General features: G+C 42.0%; 1 protein-coding gene across 2 annotated transcripts in view; it reads right to left on the bottom strand.

Annotated features, from left to right (window-relative positions):
- Positions 1-19432, bottom strand: part of PDE1C (phosphodiesterase 1C) — a 648265-nt gene that overhangs the window by 107561 nt on the left and 521272 nt on the right. For both annotated transcript variants that reach the window (XM_088464282.1, XM_088464275.1), the window contains exon 8: positions 8881-8981. In XM_088464282.1, coding sequence (XP_088320408.1) covers positions 8881-8981 — 101 coding nt within the window. The remainder of the gene's footprint in view (positions 1-8880; positions 8982-19432) is intronic.

Genomic DNA, 19432 nt, shown 5'->3' on the forward strand with positions numbered 1-19432 from the left:
ATCTGGTGAAACCTCAGAAAATGCAGTTTTTGGAGGTGTGACCTAATTTCTTGTATGCACCAAGCCCTGGAAAGTCACGATAGGCAAAGCCATCTTTAGTTGGCGTTGCCTAATAGAAGCCTATAAGCTTCTTTTCTGAGTTTTCCTCTTGATGGATCCAATGGGATCCCTCCCAGGGTCCCCCCCGGTTCACGCACATGCTGGCCGGCAGCCGCACATGCTCAGAGGGACTTCTGGGTCATAAACCTGCAAAGAACAGCTCTTATTGGAAGAGGTGTCCTTTGCTTAAATCATCATGTATATGGTGTTAATAAACGCCGGCATGCATGCGATGATTGGCGGAATGCATTCCATCCAAAATGCGATGCTTGATGCATTCCGCCCTATGTGAGATACAAGGGAAAGGGAACAATGCACAACTAATCTTGTTGGGAAATTTGTTGAAAATACTGGTACAGTAATCAGAATGGCAGAAGATGGAGGTAAGTCCTCTCAATTTGATTCAGTAGACAGGTCTTTAGTGAGTTGTACTGAGCTGTGCTGTAAGTGCTCACAAGGCAGGAGTAGAAATGTCATAATTGAAAGAACTGATAGAATCTCTTGGGAGGATGCCATATCGATCCAGGAGCTCTGGAAATTAAGGAAATACAGTAGCAGGGTCATTTCAGGTAAGTCCCTTTATCAGAATTATGGTTTAAAAAAGGGATTTAGCCAAAACATGTTGCCCTGGACTGGCTATCTGTTTGTGCCTGAACAACAGAAACATTAACAGATGGAACCAGTGAGGATTCAACAGTAAAGACCCAGTAATATAAGGCAAAGTCTATACTGGTTTCTTCTTGTAAACATATCTTAACAAGGGGATTGCCGGTGAGAGACTGCTTTCAGTTCTTGAAGTCTATCTGGATTGAAGGGAATTATGCACTGAGGGTGCTGTTGCCCATATTGTGTGCATTCTGTTTTCTTTTATTAAAGGTTCCAAATAAACAGATATACAGAAACAGTATAATACAAGCATATCCGTATCAAAACAGATAATATAACAAAAGTGTACATAAATTGGGATCCAATGCAGTAAAATTTGTACAGTAACACACTAACAGGGGTATTCAATTTGGAGCGAAAAGTTCGGAATCGGTGATAAATTATCGCCGATGACGTCATTTTCGCCGATTTCAATTATCCCCGTATTCAATTTCAAAGACTTTTCGCAGGTGCAAAAAGTCTTTGAAAAAAAATGGGGATAACTTTTCACCATGTTTTACATGGCGAAAAAAAAGTGCAGAATTGGGGTTTAGGGGTGTAGGCTTAAAAAAAACAGCCTGCACCCCTGGGAATGACATTTAAAAATAAACTGTGTCAAAAAAGTTTTTAAAAAAATAGGGACACCCCAAAAAATTTCTTAAAAAATTTGGGGTGAAAAAAAAAAAGGAAAAAAAAAGTGTTTAAAAATAGGGAAATAGGTTCAGGGCTATTCTGCAAATATGCGGCAGGTGTTTTCTAGAATAGATTATTAGCGGCAGGTGCATTTTTGCAGAATTAAAAAAAAAAAACACTTTAGGGACTTAAAAATATGCTAGTACCCATTTTCATCTACCCCAAATTTGATGGGACCACTTAAAAAAATGAAAAAAATAACCTAAGTGCTCTTCTGCATCACTTCTTCAATGTCGCGAAAAAACACCTGCCGCAGCTATGTAAAACCCAGACTTTCTTTTGCAGGCTAAAACAGGGGTACACATAGTGATCCCCCATATCTGGAGAGCTTTAGGGGGGTCCTACAATTTATTCCAGATAAATCCCGTTTTTTTTCGCCGATCCTGTTTCGCCGACTCCCGTTTTCGTAACGTTTTAATTGAATACGGTGATATAGCAGGCACGCGCCCGATACTTTATCCCCAGAAAAGCTCCGATGTGGAGTGAAAAGTCCAGCGCGGACTTTTCGCTCCAAATTGAATATGGCTGTAAATGTGTACAAACATAAGGAAAACAGAGCAGAGAGAAAAGAACCAGAGGATATGGAACGGGGGGGGGGGGGAGAAAGTAAGGTCACCGTATGCAGGGTAAACTGATGGTAGCAGATTAAAAGGAAGCCAAAACATGTTACCTGGGATGGTGGGTTGAAGACACATAGTTTTAAATTTATGTGGTGGACTTATATTCCAGCCATGGGAACCAAATATCGGTGAAAGTAGAGGGCCTATTGGTAGAAGAGCTTCAGAGGTCTTCCATGGACATGTAGTAATCGATCCTCTGGAACCAATCTTTACTGATGAGAGGGGTGCAGGAATTCCAAAGTAATGGAATAACTGCTCTGACCGCATTACTAAGATGGCGTAGCAAGTATTTTTTTGGACCCCAATGAGGTATGTGAATGATTAAGCAGCCAAAATGCAGGATCAGTAGGGACAGGGGAGCCTAGAATTTTTTGCAAAATGGAGATAACCTCTAACCAAAATTTATATAATCAAGGGCAGTCCCACCATATATGTCGTAGAGAGACATCTCAAACAAGAGCCAGATATCGTTGGGAACATGGCATGGAGTAGGGAAGGGTGTCTACACCACCGCATTAAAGTTTCCTTAACAATTGTGCAAACAGAGCTACAGTGAGTTTTGAGAAATATAGTTTGCCATTCTTGTTCTGTAAAGGCAATATCCAGGTCTGATTTGCATTTTTTTGTCCATGGGGGATAGGAGAGGCTGAACTGGTTAAAGAAGCTAGTATATAGCAGTAATTGTGTGTGAAGGAGAAGTTGGAGAGACACAGAGACTCTCAAATGAGGTGAGGTCTCTCTTAGATAGCCCTAGTCTATCTGCGGAGTTCAGGAAATGCAGAACCTGGAGGAATTTCCAGAAGTCAGAATGTGATATTGTCCATTTTTCTTGGAGATCATCAAATTGCTTAACACCCAACTCAGTCACCAGCTGGCCAACTCTAAAGAGGCCCTCAAGCACCCAGTTAGGAAAATGCGAAAGGTTAATACCAGGGGGAAAATCAGGTTTAGCTAGAAAGGAAGGGAGAGGGCCAAAACATGAGGAAATGTTTGTGAGAGACGTCGTAAGGACTTCCAAATAGAAAGAGAAGGGTACATAGTCGGATGAAGCATGTTTAGTTTATGGAAGGAAGGTAGCCAAGGTGTATTCAGAGGGAAGTTGCATGAAGCAGCCTTCAAGAGCAACCCATTGCTTAACCTCCCTATATCTAGTCCACTCCAGTTTTCTATTAAGGTGTACAGCATGATAATAAGAATTGCTATCCGGAAGTTGGAGACCTCCCAATTGTTTTGCCCGCGATAAAAGATCACGTCTAATCCAAGGCCTTTTCCGGGACCAGATAAATTGCTGAATCAGTAAGTTCAGAGAATGAAACCAAGAATCAGGTACCAGAATGGGTACAGTTTGGAAGAGGTAAAGCAATTTGAGAAGCATATTGATTTTTACTACATTAATTTTCACTAACCAAGAAAGCTGCTTCAAATTCCAGTTGGAATAATCCAACTGAATAGAAGAGAGAAGAGGTAAGAAATTAGTAGCAAAAAGTTGTGACAAGTTTCTGGTTATTTTAACCCCTAGGCATGTGATATGGGAGGGATGCCAGGAGAATGGAAATGTGGTTTGTAGACCTGCTACCATGGAGGCATGAGCAGACAGGTTTAAAGCCCAAGATTTTGAAAAATGAATCTTAAAATTGGTTAATTTCCCAAACTGTTCAAACTCACGCATTAAATGTGGCAGGGATGTCACCAGATGGGATATGGTAGCTAGTAGGTTGTCAGCAATAGAGCCAATTTGTGTTCCATACCGCCTGCTAGAATACCAGAAATAAAAGGGTTGATCCAAATGGATCGTGCTAGTGCCTGCATGCAGAGAATGAAGATCAATGGCGACAAACCCTGCCGCATGCCATTGTTTATGGAAAATTTTTCAGTTAGATTGCCACTGACCATGAATACAGGGATAAAATCCTATGAAGAGCAAGAGGATCCAATCCCATGTGAACGAGCACAGACCCCATAGAAGACCAATTGATTCTATCAAACGCTTTTTCTGCGTCGGTAGAGCGTAAGATAATTGAAGTGTTCATCTGAGAAGTGGCAAAATGAACCAGGTTGAGGATTTTCATGGTATTGTCACATGCCTCACGACCTCTGACAAATCCCACCTGGTCATCGTGGATCATCTGGGGAAGAAGGGAATGTAACCGTTTTGTTGCCCATATTGTACTATACTATATTTGTGTTCTATTTATTATATGGTTGGAGCATATCTCGGGGAACATTATCTAGGACTTTAGCACCCAGGGGCGGATTGGACCGCCGGGACACCGGACCGGTCCCCACTGGGCCAGTCCCTTTGTTCCCTTTAGGGGCCGGTCCTTCCCTGGCTCAACCACCCCTCTGCTCTGCCACACCAGCTGCCGCGAACGGAGCTCAGCTCCGACCGGGCAGTGTTACAACTTAATCAACCTAAAGAAAAATGCCCGCTGAGGGCAGCGCATGCCCAGCACCAGCAGCTCTGCCCATAAGCCTTTGCGGAGCCAGTCAGTCACCACTGACGGCTCCGCTTCCTGCTCTCCAGGGCAGGATTCGAACCAGGAACTGCTAAGCTATTATTTGGACTGTTCCACAGTGTGTCAGCAATGAAGACCTCATTCATTAAGCAAGGTAACTCGGTATGTGCTAAACATCCATAAACATTTCATTTCACATGCTGACTTCTCAACTAAGGAGATACTCAGATGTGCATTTTAGTGAAGTCATCAATTTATCAACAATTAATAAAAAAAATCATCCTGCATAATGCTGAATCCTTTGAATGAATGCCTCTAAAATACATGTATATATGTATGTGCAATGTGTATATATATCTGCACATATACATGTATATAGTATATATATATATATATTTTATATACTATTATATATACAGTATATATAATTATATACATATATATATGTACACATCTACAGTGCCACCCATCCACTTGCTAGCTATATATATATATATATATATATATATATATATATATATATATATATATATATGGAATTGAGAGCAAGAAAGAAGGGGTGATATTCAGGCTTCTTCATTTTTATTACTTGCGATGGTATCTGACCGCTGATTGTGGTACGCATATTCATTGAACGAGTTTTATGTCCGCTGTCTGCAATAAAATCTGTTTTACAGTTTCATGCATTATGTGGCGCCCCTTCTTTCTTGCTCTCAATTCCAGATAAACCAATACCCGCTTGGATCCGGGTTTTAACGTGGGGAAGACGCCGGCCTGTGTGGTACCTGTGGCCTGTGCTATATCTGGCGTCTGTGACACAGATTTACTTTGTTCCAAAAATCCATTTATTTATTGGATTCTAAAAAACTTTTCACAGTATTATATGTGTTTATGCATTGATTGATTGATTGATTGATTTGCGCACTGAATTTACTGTATTTATATATATATATATATATATATATATATACATGCATGCGCATGTATATTATATATACTGTATATATATGTATATATTATATATATACATATATATATATATATATATATCAAGTGGATGGGTGGCACTGTAGATGTGTGTATAATATATATGCATTATTTTGGTGGTCACTACAATATTCTCTGCATTATATGCTGGTAGCTGCAATGTTCTTTGTATTATGTGGTAGTTAAGGTAATTGTTATTTTTTATATTTATTGCACCTCTGAACGTTATTATAACAAGTGAGATCAGCTGATAGAAGGGGAGTGACATTATGTAAATATGCATGGTCCTTTTGTAGTTATTTTATATGGGAAGAACCACTATGGCACAGTATACAACATTATGGGCCTGATTGTGAGTCAGACACAGTGGAGATGTTGGATGCAGTGGAGTGGTGTTTGTTGTCTGAGTTGCACCTCGCATACATTCCGATAGTGTTTAGACAGAGTCGCAGTATAGTTTCACACACACAAAGAAGTGCATCAGAAATGTTTTGAGCGTTCCTGTGTAGCTACATTGGGTTGGTTAATCATGCTCAGATTTAGCCTAGTCTGGGCGTTATTGGAGTGACGCGGGCATGTTGCTGAAAGTGCTTGCGTGCAGAGATGCTGAATCACTCACATTGGAGGCCATACTTAGATGGATAATCTGCACTTAGCAGATGGTGCGACCATTGGTAGTGTCTAAAGGCGCACCAAGATGTATTGCAGCATCTGTTGATTCTAAAAGTAGGCGTCTCAGTCCTTGCACATAAGGGCGCACAGTTGTACACCATGCAAGGGGTTAGTAGTCACTGCGACTGCGCCCAATTTAGAAATGGGCCCTATAAGGAGGGAGTATCCCGTCCCCTAAGCATACCCCGCCCTCTCAATAGAGCCCGTCCCCATTAGGGCTGCTTCCAAAAATTTTCCGGGCTGGTTTTCCATCCCAATCCGCCCCTGTTAGCACCCAGCTACCTTGCAGAGTTCATAAAAGAAAGGGACGTTTATTGGAAATAGCTGGTCAAAAGGTTTAGTAAGATGAACACCTAAATATTTGATATTATTGATTCGCCTGTGGAAATCGTATTTGCGATAGAGTAAGGAGAGCATGTTCAGGACAGTATTCAAGGGAAGGGCTTTCATTATAAAGTTAAACAACTTCCCATAATTTTGAAGTCTTCTGAGCAAAGATGAGAGGCCAGAGGCTTTGTAACGGTGAACAAGACAATGATGCTGATTCTAAGTCACAAGCAAATCAAGCAAAGTACATGGTGACTTTTTGCTTTAAGTGCATGAGTAGATATGAATTTACAGATACTGTATAGGTATATGTATGCCCTATTCTATGTCGATGCAACTTGTTGAAACTGTCTTTCTGTAAAATTAGGCATTTTGGAGCGTGAACTGGGCGGTGACAATGCGAACACACATACTTACCCTGACTTGTGGGAGTCTCATAGGAGTTTCATGGGAGTGTCGTGGGCATGTACAGTATAAAAAGTTTCTAATGTATCTCCTGCATCTAGCATGGGGCTGGTGCAAGTGCAAATACTAATAATGATGGTTGCAGTGGCCGGTGCAAAATCAATGGGCGGCACAGGTTTTGCTTGCAAATACACAATCCCCTGCATTAGTTGAATGGATACTGTCATAAGGTTGTAAATCCGGCTAATGCAGCTGCCTGTAACTACAGCCACTTTGCATGCAGAGCTAGCTTATGATCCCAGGGACCAACCAGAATCTCATAAGTATCTGGGTTTCTAATCAGTTTGGCTGCAATAGGTTCCATAGTTAAGACAAACAATAGAGGTGATAGGGAACACCCCCTGTCTCCTGTCAATATTGATGATAAAGAGGGTGGAGGCATAACCATTGACTAACATCAAAGTTCAAGTATTAAACTAGACTCAACTGTGCATAGATAATTGCCATGGAGCCCAAAAGCCTGTAAGTTAAAGCACATGAAAGATCAATCAATCCTATTGAAGGCCATCACCATAATCTCCACCAATGCAGGCTGAAACCGATGTTTACTACATAATTGAGGTAAATTGCTTTGCAGGTACTATCCATCAATTCAGAAGCTGCCGATGGGCCAAAGAGGCAGAGAAACGCGTTAGTGAGTTTGCCCACGTGTGGAGACGAATAAGGAAAAGGAAGGTTGGCGTGTCACCAAGGGTCCCTTTCTTGATGCTTGATGTTCATATTGGTGCTGGCACAGTATGCTGAGTCTCTGAGCACCGTTTCATCATATGAAGGACTGGTAACTACACAGTTATAAAGCAATAAGATCTGAATGCTAACTGCATACAAGGCACACCACGAGGGAGTGAGTGTTCGGATAATTATTACTGTACATGCATGCTTTTTTTCTCATACACTCCCCCTGCCAACAATGCCTAAATGAATCCACAGTCTATCACTTTCATATTGGAACTTTTAGTTTTTGGATTACCTTGTTTCTGTGTGTTTTCTTAACACAAAGAATCATCACAGACGGAAACTCACGGATATTGCCGCACTAGCGCTAAAAGTGCTATATTGCTACAAAACGCTAACTTGTAACACTGAGCATTATTCTATGAATTAGATTGCAACATATTCGCTAGTTGCTTTCATTTGTGATACTATTAACTATGTATTCCTAATTGATTATCTGAGTAGTTACTTTTTCAGCTCCATTGTGCGTCAGCATAAGTAAGATTGACATATTTTCATGTGTATTGGCCATTTGATGCATTTTAAATCTGACTTTTAATAGGTTGTTTCTTGTTTTCATTTTTTAATCATTTTATTTATTATTTTTCCCTATAGTTATACCAATAATAAATGTATTTTAGATTGACTACCGCCTCTAACACTCTTTCGTTTTTTTGTGGGGCTGCTGTCATTTAGTTATTGCTATATCAGCTTTTGTGTATATTAATCACCCAGAAGTAATGCTTATTGTTTGAATATTTCACTATTCATCAATTGTTGGCCAGGGATAAAATCTACAATGTTCAGGCATACCTCAGAGTTAATAGCTTAGCCCAACCAGGAGCCTACGTTTTTGGCCACTTTTTCCCAAAGTCCACATTTAAGAGAAAAATTAGCCTATTGTTAAAACAAATAGTAGAATAACACTTCTTAGACTTAACTACAATTTCTGCTCTGGTAATGGCCCCATCGAATTTTCAGCCCGAGAGTATCTTATTTTATAAACCAAGGAGTAAAGGAGAGAGCAGAAACAAAATAATCTCTTCTTTTATGCCAGCTGAGCTAACTATGCATTCAGAACCGTTGGTTTCTAAAGCTGAGGCCAGATACTCAGAGTAATATGATCAACTTGTTAACAGCTGTAGTATTGGGAAGAAAGCATTATAAAAGGATGATGTAAACTAAAGTAATAATTGTATTACCTTGTTTGGATGTGGAAGTTGTTGGTAGTGCCAGTGTGTTCATAGTCGTGGACAGCAGCTGCAAAAATCATTGCAAATATCTCCAGTTCTGTTAGCCAGTGCTAGAAAAGCAAAAGTAGATGAGTGACATGATCTATCAAGAAACTTATTTGCTACTATTATTCAAGTATGTAATTTTCTATTTCCTTCATTAAAATCTGCTGGTAAAATTATTTATTTGTTACATTTTGGAAAAGTACTTCCTAACATTCTTATTCAGTGCTAGGAGTAAATATTGTCGCCTAAGGCAAAATCCCTACATTCTCTTACTCCATGTACTGCTTAGCATTTAACTGACCATATTAAGCCAGCAGGAATGCCTCTTTACATTATAATTTCAGCATATAAAAGTATGGCAAGAGATAAAGTCTAGATATAAAAGGTACAATAACATTTAACAGAGTAAACTAGAAATGAAATGGCATAAAATGTTATATTAATTTAGTAGTTATGTTTTGTTAGTCCCAGCATATAGCGAAATGTCTGTATTATATGGTGGTCATATAGGTAGAAGGTGACTAGGTAACTACTATTCACTGGGACAGGCGTGGGGTGCCCCTGGTGACAGAAAGGCAAATTTCACCCCTGCACTTACTACTAGAAGACCGCGTTAAATGATGTGGCGCCCATTTTCCTGGTATTTTCCGCATATGCAATAGAGAAGTCTCCGGGAACGTGGCCAGAGTCTAGTGCGCTGCCATGGAGGAGGGTTCCGCATGGAGCCTGCACATGGGTCCTTTCCTCTTTTAAACTGCCACGTACGTACGTGCCAGTACGTAGGATCAGCAAGACTTACGAGTGCAGCATACTGGGCCTAGTCTAAAAGTCATTTGTTCACATCCATCATTCAGCAAGGTCACTGTTCATCTACACACACTGTGCACGGTCATTGCAATTAGGAAGGCACGAGTCCTCAGCACATCATCTCCTCAAGCATTTCCTTACCATTAATTAAAAAAAAAATTCTCTGAATGAACTCACTTGACTCCCATTGATGTGTTGGATCACTCATAGAAGTTAATATATAATTTGTCTACAACTAGATATCTACAGTATGAGCACTGAGCGTTACTGGCACCATACTTGCCAAAATGGAACAAAACAGGCTGATTTAAACGATAATGGGAATACCTGTTTTACTTTTTACACAACCAAAGCAAATGTTATTGTTTTCTCAATAGTGATAATGCTGACTTTTTAATCATTCTTGTTTTAGCTACTTTGAAATTAAAAAATATATATAAATACATTAAGAGTACTTCGTACAAATATAAATTCATTAGTGGCTTACTTGGCAAAGATTAACCATTGCATGGAAATACATATAAAAATAACGTTAAACCATTTTCACTTTTTATTAACCATAACTTATCAAACAAAGGATGGCATGTGTGTGAATATATACAATGATAGACTTGGGTAACATTCCATTCTCTAATACGGTTAACAACCACAGGTCAGAATGCTAAGAGAATAAGTTGCAAGAAAATTCTATGTCAACACTACTTGAAGGGTTTCACTCTATAAATAGACATCTTGGTTTTATGGATTTTGTGGATAGTGAAGAATGTTATACTGTACCTAGCCTGCAGCACTTTTACTGTCTATGATTTTAACATTATCTGGTGTTAAATGTAATAACTTTTCCTTGAACATCCTTGTATTATTCCACAGGCATAGCCACAAATATACTTTCATGACCTTATGATCGCACTTGTGTGACATTTAAACAATACAACAGTTTTGCAAATGTCCCTTTCTCTGTATGATAGGAATTTCTCATCTTGGTTCACATATACAGAGGTGTTCACATACACTTTTCCTCAAATCGCTCCAAATTCTGTAGCTCTGTATAGCGCACCACAGACTTTTGAACTTAGCTCTGCCAAAACACTAAAGACACAACATTGAGAAAAAGGTAGCACAATAAAGCAAAACGTAGCAAAACAGAAATAAGTGCAAAATTTTGTGTAAAAAGGCAAAGGACAGATCCGAGTCGTCTCAGTGGTGCATCCAGGGGGGTACGGCCATGACCTCCCTCACTACGCTGAGAGCATGGCCCTGATGACGAGAAGGAGGTCGCGGCTGCCCAAAGGTGGTTTGTGTGCTGCATGGGGTGATAGCCCTGATCACCCCACCTCCTCATATGATACGACTTTCTCATCTTGGATCACATATACAGAGGTGTCCACATACACCTTCCCTCAAATCGCTCCAAATAGCTCTGTATAGCGCACCACAGACTTTTGAACTTAGCTTTGCCAAAACACTAAAGACACAAAATTGAGGAAAAAGTAGCACAATAAAGCAAAAGTAGATAACAGAAATAAGTGCTAAATTTAGTGTAAAAAGGCAAAGGACAGGTCCGATATGAGCCAGTGGCAGATCCAGGGGGGTGCGGCCATGACCTCCCTCTCTACGCTGAGAGCATGGCCCTGATGACGAGAAGGAGGTTGCCAAAGGCGAAGGTTTATGTGATACATGGGGTGATCACCCTGATCACCCCACCCCCTCATATCCAGCACTGATACAAGAGATCTGCGCCATGCACCACTATGCTTATTCTGCTATTTTAAGACAATTCCTTTGCTGCAAAAATACTAATCCGTACTACCTAGTATCAGGGGCGTAACTAGAACTGTTTGGGCCCCATAGCAACATTTTTAAGGGGCCCCCCTAACGTAGGTCTTACACAAAGCCCATAGTAGTTCCACTAAAACATTAAATGCCCACTGTAATGGTGCCCCTTAAGCAATGTCCACTGTAATGGTGCCCCTTACGCAGTGCCCCCAGTAGTAATAATACCCCTATAGTAATGCGCCTGGTAACAATGCCCGTTGGTAATAATGCACCTAAAAGTAATGCCCCCTAAAAGTAGTGCCCCCAGTAAAAATTCCCCCTGCAGTGCCACCAGTAGTAATGCTCCCTGTAATGCCCCTTGAAGTGCCCCCAGTAGTAAGGGCACCTGTAGTGGCCCCAGTTGTAATGGTCCCAATAGTGCCCCCAGTAGTAAGGCCCCTGTAGTGCCCCCATATGACTCCCCCAGGAGTAAGGCCCCTGTAGTGCCCCCATATGATGCCCCCAGTAGTAAGGCCCCTGTAGTGTACATATATAGATCTAGATATAGATATATATTGGAGCTGTCTGTATAATTAAGATAAAGGGCACTGTAGATCTTAATAAAATGAGCACTGTCTGTTATGGAAGTCAGTCACTTTTACTCACCCCTATAAGATCCGCTGCGCTGGGACAGACAGTGGAGAACAGTGCTGAGTTGCAGGCACACAGGTGGCCTCTCTATGTGTGGTCGGTTGTACTTTAGTTCCTGGTCTCCCTGCTCCGCGGTGGATGACACAGTGCAGCGGGAGGGAGGCCAGGGATACCGGGAGGAGGACTGGCGCAGCGTCATGACGCGATATGTGCAGGCGCCTGATCACGGGCGAGTGCCACAACAAAAGTGATGGGGAAGGCGGTGTGTTCTTTGGAAGGGGGAGGGGAGCCAAACGGGCGACCAGCGGGCCAATTAAGTTAAAACAGTATTTAATATTAGCCTCAGACTCGCGGCAGAGATGCGGTTTGTGCCAGTGAGCACTCGGGCCCCTCATGACCTCGGGGCCCGGCGGTGTGCCCCTTGTACCCCCCTGTCGCCGGGCCTGACTCCGTCCTCTGGCTGCCGCTGCTGCTGGCTCCAGGGGGGGGGAATGAAGAAGCTGGTATCACAATCTCAGCGGGCGCCCAGCAAATGGAGGGTGCAGGGGGTGCGATCGCTGGGCTGGCGGACCCCTTAAGCCGCCGGGCCCCATAGCAACCGCACCCCCTGCACCCTCCATAGTTACGCCACTGCCTAGTATACTATAAGCAAAGTAAGATACAAAATTGAGGAAAAAGTAGCAAATTTTACCTGTAAAAAGGTAAAAGACAGGCCAATACTTGATCTTTTTTGCTTTGCTTTCCGACTCAGAATCAGCCCCTATACTGCTTGGCTAGATGCGGCCGTGTAACAGCCTTGAGGGCTGGTTATGCTTGGTTAGAGGTGGCCGTGAAACAGCCTTGTGGGCTGGTGATGCTTGACAATATGCGGCCTTTGGGCCATGTAGCAGCCTTGAGGGCAGATGACGGTGACGAGAGGCAGCCTTTGAGTCGTGTAGCAGCCTTGAGGGCTGATGACGCTTGGTGAGATGAGGACATGTAACAGCCTTGAGGGCTGGTAATGCTTGGCAAAATGAGGCCGTGTAACAGCCTTGAGGGCCGATGATGTTTCCAACAAGATGTGGCCTTTGGGCCGTTTATCAGCCATGAGGTCTGGTGACGTTTAGCAAGATGCAGCCCTTGAGCCGTGTAGCATCCTTGAGAGCTGGTAATGCTTGGCAGGATGATGCTGGAGTGCGACTTGTGCCTCCTGGTAGACACAAGTGGCAGTACGCAGGATAGTGTATATTGGAGACGCTAGTGTGCTACTTGTGCTACTGAGTTGACACAAGTGGCAGTACACTGGATTGCGTGTACAGGAGACATTGGTAAGTAACTTGTGCCGTCGGGTTGACACAAGCGGCAATACACTGGATTGCATATTCCGGGGCCGCTGATGTGCACCTTGTGCCACTGGGTTGACACAAGCAACAGGATGCTTAGGTGCGGGCCATGCCACATAGATGACAGAAGCGGCTGGATGCTGGATTGCGTGTACAGGTGACGCTGGTGTGCGCCTTGTGCCGCCGCATTGACATAAGTGATAGGACGCTGGGATACCACTTGTGCTGCCTAGATGACACAAGCGGCAGGACGCTGGATTGCGTGTACAGGAGACGCTGGTGTACGCCTTGTGCCGCCGGTTTGATACAAGCAACAGGACGCTGGGGTGCGGCCCGTGCCACCTAGATGGCACAAGTGGCAGGAAACTGAGGTGCGGCCGTATCGCCTAGATGATACAAACGGCAGGAGATATTCAAGACAGGCAGAGGTATTGGACACTCGACTGAACAGAAACTAACCACCAGAACAGGAAACACGTGAAAATTTTATCACCGGCACCCGAGCAACCTACGGACAAGATAAAAAAAGCCACAGGAGCCAATCCGGTTAGTTCAGGAATGACAGGCAGGAGGTAGGAAGAGTTCAGTGATTGATCGCCCGGCGTTCGCATCTCCTAGCAAACGCAGCAGCTTGTGACAATAGGTATATGATTACACGTCTGTACCTCCAAACTATGCTGATCCAGGTAGGATAGTTCAAATTTGAGTGTTCTGACCCATTGTTTCACCTGCATACACCTTTGTTGAAGGTACAGTATGTCTCGAATGGGGGCCATGTACAACTGCCACTGGTGCAAATGGCAGTGATTTGGTGTTTCAAGATAATGGGGATAAGGAGCAGCCTATTTTTTTTTAAGAAACACAAGTCACAAACACAGTGACATTGACTGCAAGAATCACAAGTACCTTATGGCGATTACACTGTGCTCTGTGCCACTGGATTTCAATAACTTAAACAGGTGCTCCCAGGGGCAAATGCAGGTTTTATAAAGGGGGGTTTCCAAATGCTTGATTTTAGAGCGAGTGTGGCTAATCCAAGAAGAGGACATAATTAGCACTTAACCAGCTTGAATATGCAACATACCAGGTGTAATGTATGTCATAATTCCAGCATTATACAGGACCAGTGATCACAGGAAGCCATTAGATGTGGCAGTAAGGCCATCCTGCCTGAGCTGAATATTTTTATTTCACATGTGGGTACCATTCCAGGGCATGGTAGCAAAACAGGAGTCTGAGGGAGCAGCAGAAGAACCTAGCACTGCTCTGGACATGTATGTACATATTGGTTTCCTTGGAGAACAGTATTAAAAATGAACTCTGTAGATGGTTTAATTCACACATGTGAAGAAATAGGGAATGTATAATTTTCATTTCTCTTTTTAATATATATATATATATATATTTTTTATAGAACTTACTCTATTGCAAACCACTATATATAAATTTATTTATACAAAAAAACACAGGAAAAGTTTTAAAACATTGAATCAAAAACAAACAAAATGCATTAAGGGTAACATAATTTACATATGTTCAAATTGGGCTATCTATACTGCATTACGCTTTTTAACAACTGATACCTACACTCCACCATTAATTTACGGGGATGATAACTCACATGATCTTTTATATTATACCACGTAAGAATGAAGACAGTCCATATGGATCATATCTTATTCCCAACACGGGGTTAGCCACAACCTATACAGATCATAGCCAGTCCCCCCAACTGAGAAAAAGATACATTTATTACACTTACACTGGGGGTAGTTCAATTTACATGCCTGTAGAAATAGGGAGACTATATATATATATATATATATATATATATATATATACGATAATTTTTTTTTAGTTATAACACTTACTACATGAAAAGCACTGTTTATTAATTTCTATATGTCAACAGCACAGGAAAAGAGGGCATCAATAACAAACAAGATGCATTGTGGGCAAGATAATTTGCATATATGCAAATTACCTTGTGAATAGATCCTTGTGATTGATGTGGTGCTTGCACTCTTTTCCTGCACAGTTGACATATTGGAATTAGTGAGTGGTGATTGGTATGTGTTGGATATTGTGGGGGAAGAGATATATCCCTAATTTTAAATGTTTCTGAAATAAAGGGACATATAAGAAGGCTAATACATATTAGCAATCAATGGAGAACACTGGCAAGAGCAGAGGAGACAGAAGGAGACCAGGGATCTTTGCTGCAGCTGACTGCGGGACACTGCTAAGAGCAGAGGAGACTGAGATCATGTATCATGTGCTAAGTGATGTTGGGCTGAAACAGCGCCCCCATCAGCCGGCGCCCCTGGCAAGGGCCATCAAGGCTAATAGGAAGATACGCCCCTGTCTAAATCAGTGCAACCCTAACAGTGCATGTTTTCCAGATCTCCTAGTTGGTGAATAGGTGTATTCATTACTGGCCGACATGTTGAAAGATCCACAGGTGGTGCTAATTATTTAATTTTTGATACTCAGGAGAACATGCAACACTAATAAAATTGTAGTACATTCTATTTCTATAGTGGTTATGGTGTGGGCTGGGAGGGGGTTTCCAAGCAACCAGAAACCCCTCCTGCTTTTGCCTATAAACATAACTTGCAAATCCAATTAGCAATATTTTGTAAGGGCTCCCATGTATATGAAGCAGACAATTTCTCACTTCCTCCAGCCTACTGAAGCTCCCTTTATTGAATATTCTGTGGTTATTAATGTTAGTAAATACAGGTTGAGTCTCCCATTTCCAAATATTCCGAAATATGGAATATTCCGAAATACAGAATAATTTTGGCGTGACTGAGATAATAAAACCTTTGATTTTTGATGGTCCAATGTACACAAACTTTGATTAATGCACAAATTATTAAAAATATAGTATAAAATTACCTTCAGGCTTTGTGTATAAGGTGTATATGAAACATAAAAGAATTTCATATCTGTACACAAACCTTGCTTGAGCCACAAAATTATTGAAAATATTGTATAAAATGACCAGCATACTGTGTGTATAAGGTGTATATAACACATAAATGCATTCTGTATGTATATTTGGGTCCCAATCCCAAAATATTTAATTATGATATGCAAATATTCCAAAATACGGAATATTCCGTTATCCAAAATACCCCTGGTCCCAAGCATTTTGGATATGGGAGACTCAACCTGTAATAGGAAGCAGCCTAAACCATACTTACCAACATTGCCGGGCACCTATCCGGGAGCAGCCAGAGGGGATCTGCTGCTTTCATCTTCGGCGGGGCGGGCCAGACTATAATCGTCATTAGGCCCCGTCCCCTTTACAGAAAACCCCGAAATTTGCGGGTCAGTGAGGAGGGGGCGGGGCTAAATGGCACCTACCCTACAGACCTGAAATTTCCACATAAAATCGTCCCATCATACCAACTTCACTAGGAGGTGGGCAGGAATGCGGGAGATATGCCTACTCTTCCAGGGATGCATGGGGTTTACCCGAAAAATCGTGACCCTCCCACAACTACCGAGACAGTAGGCATGTATGGCCTAAACTGTTAACCAATCAAAAGCTTCCTTTTGGTTGCTATGACAACATTTGTTGAGCAATTGACTGCAGCTGCACTGGTGCTGTTTGGGCTTTGTGAAAGGAGGAACCTTTACAATTGCAGGCACCATTGTATACCATGCTACCATTGTACTTCAACCTCCGCATTCTAGGCATAGAGCAGGAGCTGTATTACACTAATGACAGTTAATTGGGCAGAGGTAGGGACCGATTGCTATATTTAAAAAAAAAAGATAAACGGGACACACTGGGGCATGGCAAAATTGGGAGGCATGGTCATGCCTCTCCCAGAAAAAGTAAAAAAAAAATACAATATGCGGCACCGCAAGCTTAGCACAGGAGCAGCTCCAGGGCCCCTATGCAAGCTCTCAGAGCAACAGCACAGTAATAACACAGAATGCCACACAGTAGTCGTGTCCATTATATACAGTATGCCACACAGTAGTCGTGTCCATTATATACAGTATGCCACACAGTAGTAGTGTCCGTTATATACAGTATGACACACAGTAGTAGTACCCATTATACACTGTATGCCACAGAGTAGTAGTGTCCATTATACACAGTATGCCACACAGTAGAAGTGTCCATTATACACAGTATGTGACACAGTAGTAGTGCCAATGATACACAGTATGCCACACAGTAGTAGTATCCATTATATACAGTATGCCACACAGTAGTAGTGTCCGTTATATACAGTATGACACACAGTAGTAGTACCCATTATACACTGTATGCCACAGAGTAGTAGTGTCCATTATACACAGTATGCCACACAGTAGTAGTACCCATTATACACAGTATGCCATACAGTAAAAGTGTCCATTATACACAGTATGCGACACAGTAGTAGTGCCAATTATATACAGTATGCCACACAGTAGTAGTTCCCATTATACACTGTATGCCACAAAGTAGTAGTTCCCATTATATACAGTATGCCACACAGTAGTAGTGGCCATTATACACAGTATGCCACACAGTAGTAGTGCCAATTATAAACAGTATGCCATACAGTAGTAGAGCCCATTATACACAGTATGCCACACAGTATATCTACTTATTCACATTAAAGTGCAGATAGGTAATGGGGTCCTACTGTGTGGCATAATGTGATAAAGGAGCTTTATGCCACACAGTAGAGACCGCCCTTACCTATCTGCCGATAATGAGCGGACTGGGCCTAATGCCAGGGGCTCAGGCTATTGCCTGCCTACCATAGGGCATAAAAAGTGACCTGGGTTAATGCCCGACGCCTGGTGGTCCAGGGAGAAGGCAGGGGGAGGCAAATTGCCTGTAGCCAAGGCAGCCTACTGTACCTGTAAGCAGGGAGAGGCTGCAGTGGGGAGCTTTGTTTAGCTCTTATCTTCCCACTACCTGCAGCACTCTCCGAGTCCTCATCTTCTTTCTTCTACCGCTGTTCCAACGCCGCCAATCTTCCTTCTTTATCTTAAGTCTTCATCTTCTTTCTTCTGCCGTCTTCCTTGCTTGACCTCCGCTGTTTCTGATTGGCTGCCGTAACTGGAGCCAAATTTAAACTGCCACCGGCCGCTGCCAGCTTCTAAAGTAAAGTGACCCAGCATATGCATATGCCGGGTCACCTAGCATACTGCTGCCCGCTGACACCACACCCCCCACCCATTCTTACCCCTGCCACCTCCTACATTTTAGGTACAGCAAGTGTACATGAATTGCTACTTATCAAAACTAAAGATCGTATCAAACTGATGTGATCTATAGTGATAAGTAACAATTCTTTAACACAGATCTACATGAATAGACCCCTGTGTGTCAGCATTTTATAATATTTCCTTTTCATGAAATCCAAAGAGTGTTGATCGTGCCCATTTCTGTATTTATAGATGCACACACTTCAATGTTTTCTATTCTTAAAGGAGGTACCTAGGTAGTTGTTTTATGTATAAAGAGAGAGAGAGAGAGATCAATAAAGAAGAGAACTCGCCACTCCAGGATACAATAAGCAGCTTCACTGGTGCCCTCTACAAATGTACAGATGGTTAAAGCAGAGATGGCGGCACTCTCGGTTAATAGGTAAAAAAAAAGCTGAATATATTAACCGAGAGTGCCACCATCTCTACTTTAACTAATATATATATAGTGTGTATAATATATATATACACACAATAGTTATATAGCCCGGCACTCCTCCGACCAGTGGGAATGTAGGACCCAGGTGCCCTCTGAATCTATGATGGATAGATGTATAACATACACAGCGGCTCTCCGGGATTGGATTAATCAATTACACTGTATTCAGTTCATCGTAGTAGCATTATTTTCAATGAGGGAGTAGTCTGATATTTCATGAGGAAGAAAGGGAGATATCAAATTTGAGGTGCAGCTTTTAATCAGGAGTGTGTGTGGGGCGTCATATCTGGGGTAGGAATTTTAATAATGGAGGTTT

Source organism: Taudactylus pleione, unplaced genomic scaffold, assembly GCF_031769625.1.
Source record: "Taudactylus pleione unplaced genomic scaffold, aTauple2 ptg000054l, whole genome shotgun sequence".
NCBI lineage: Eukaryota > Metazoa > Chordata > Amphibia > Anura > Myobatrachidae > Taudactylus > Taudactylus pleione.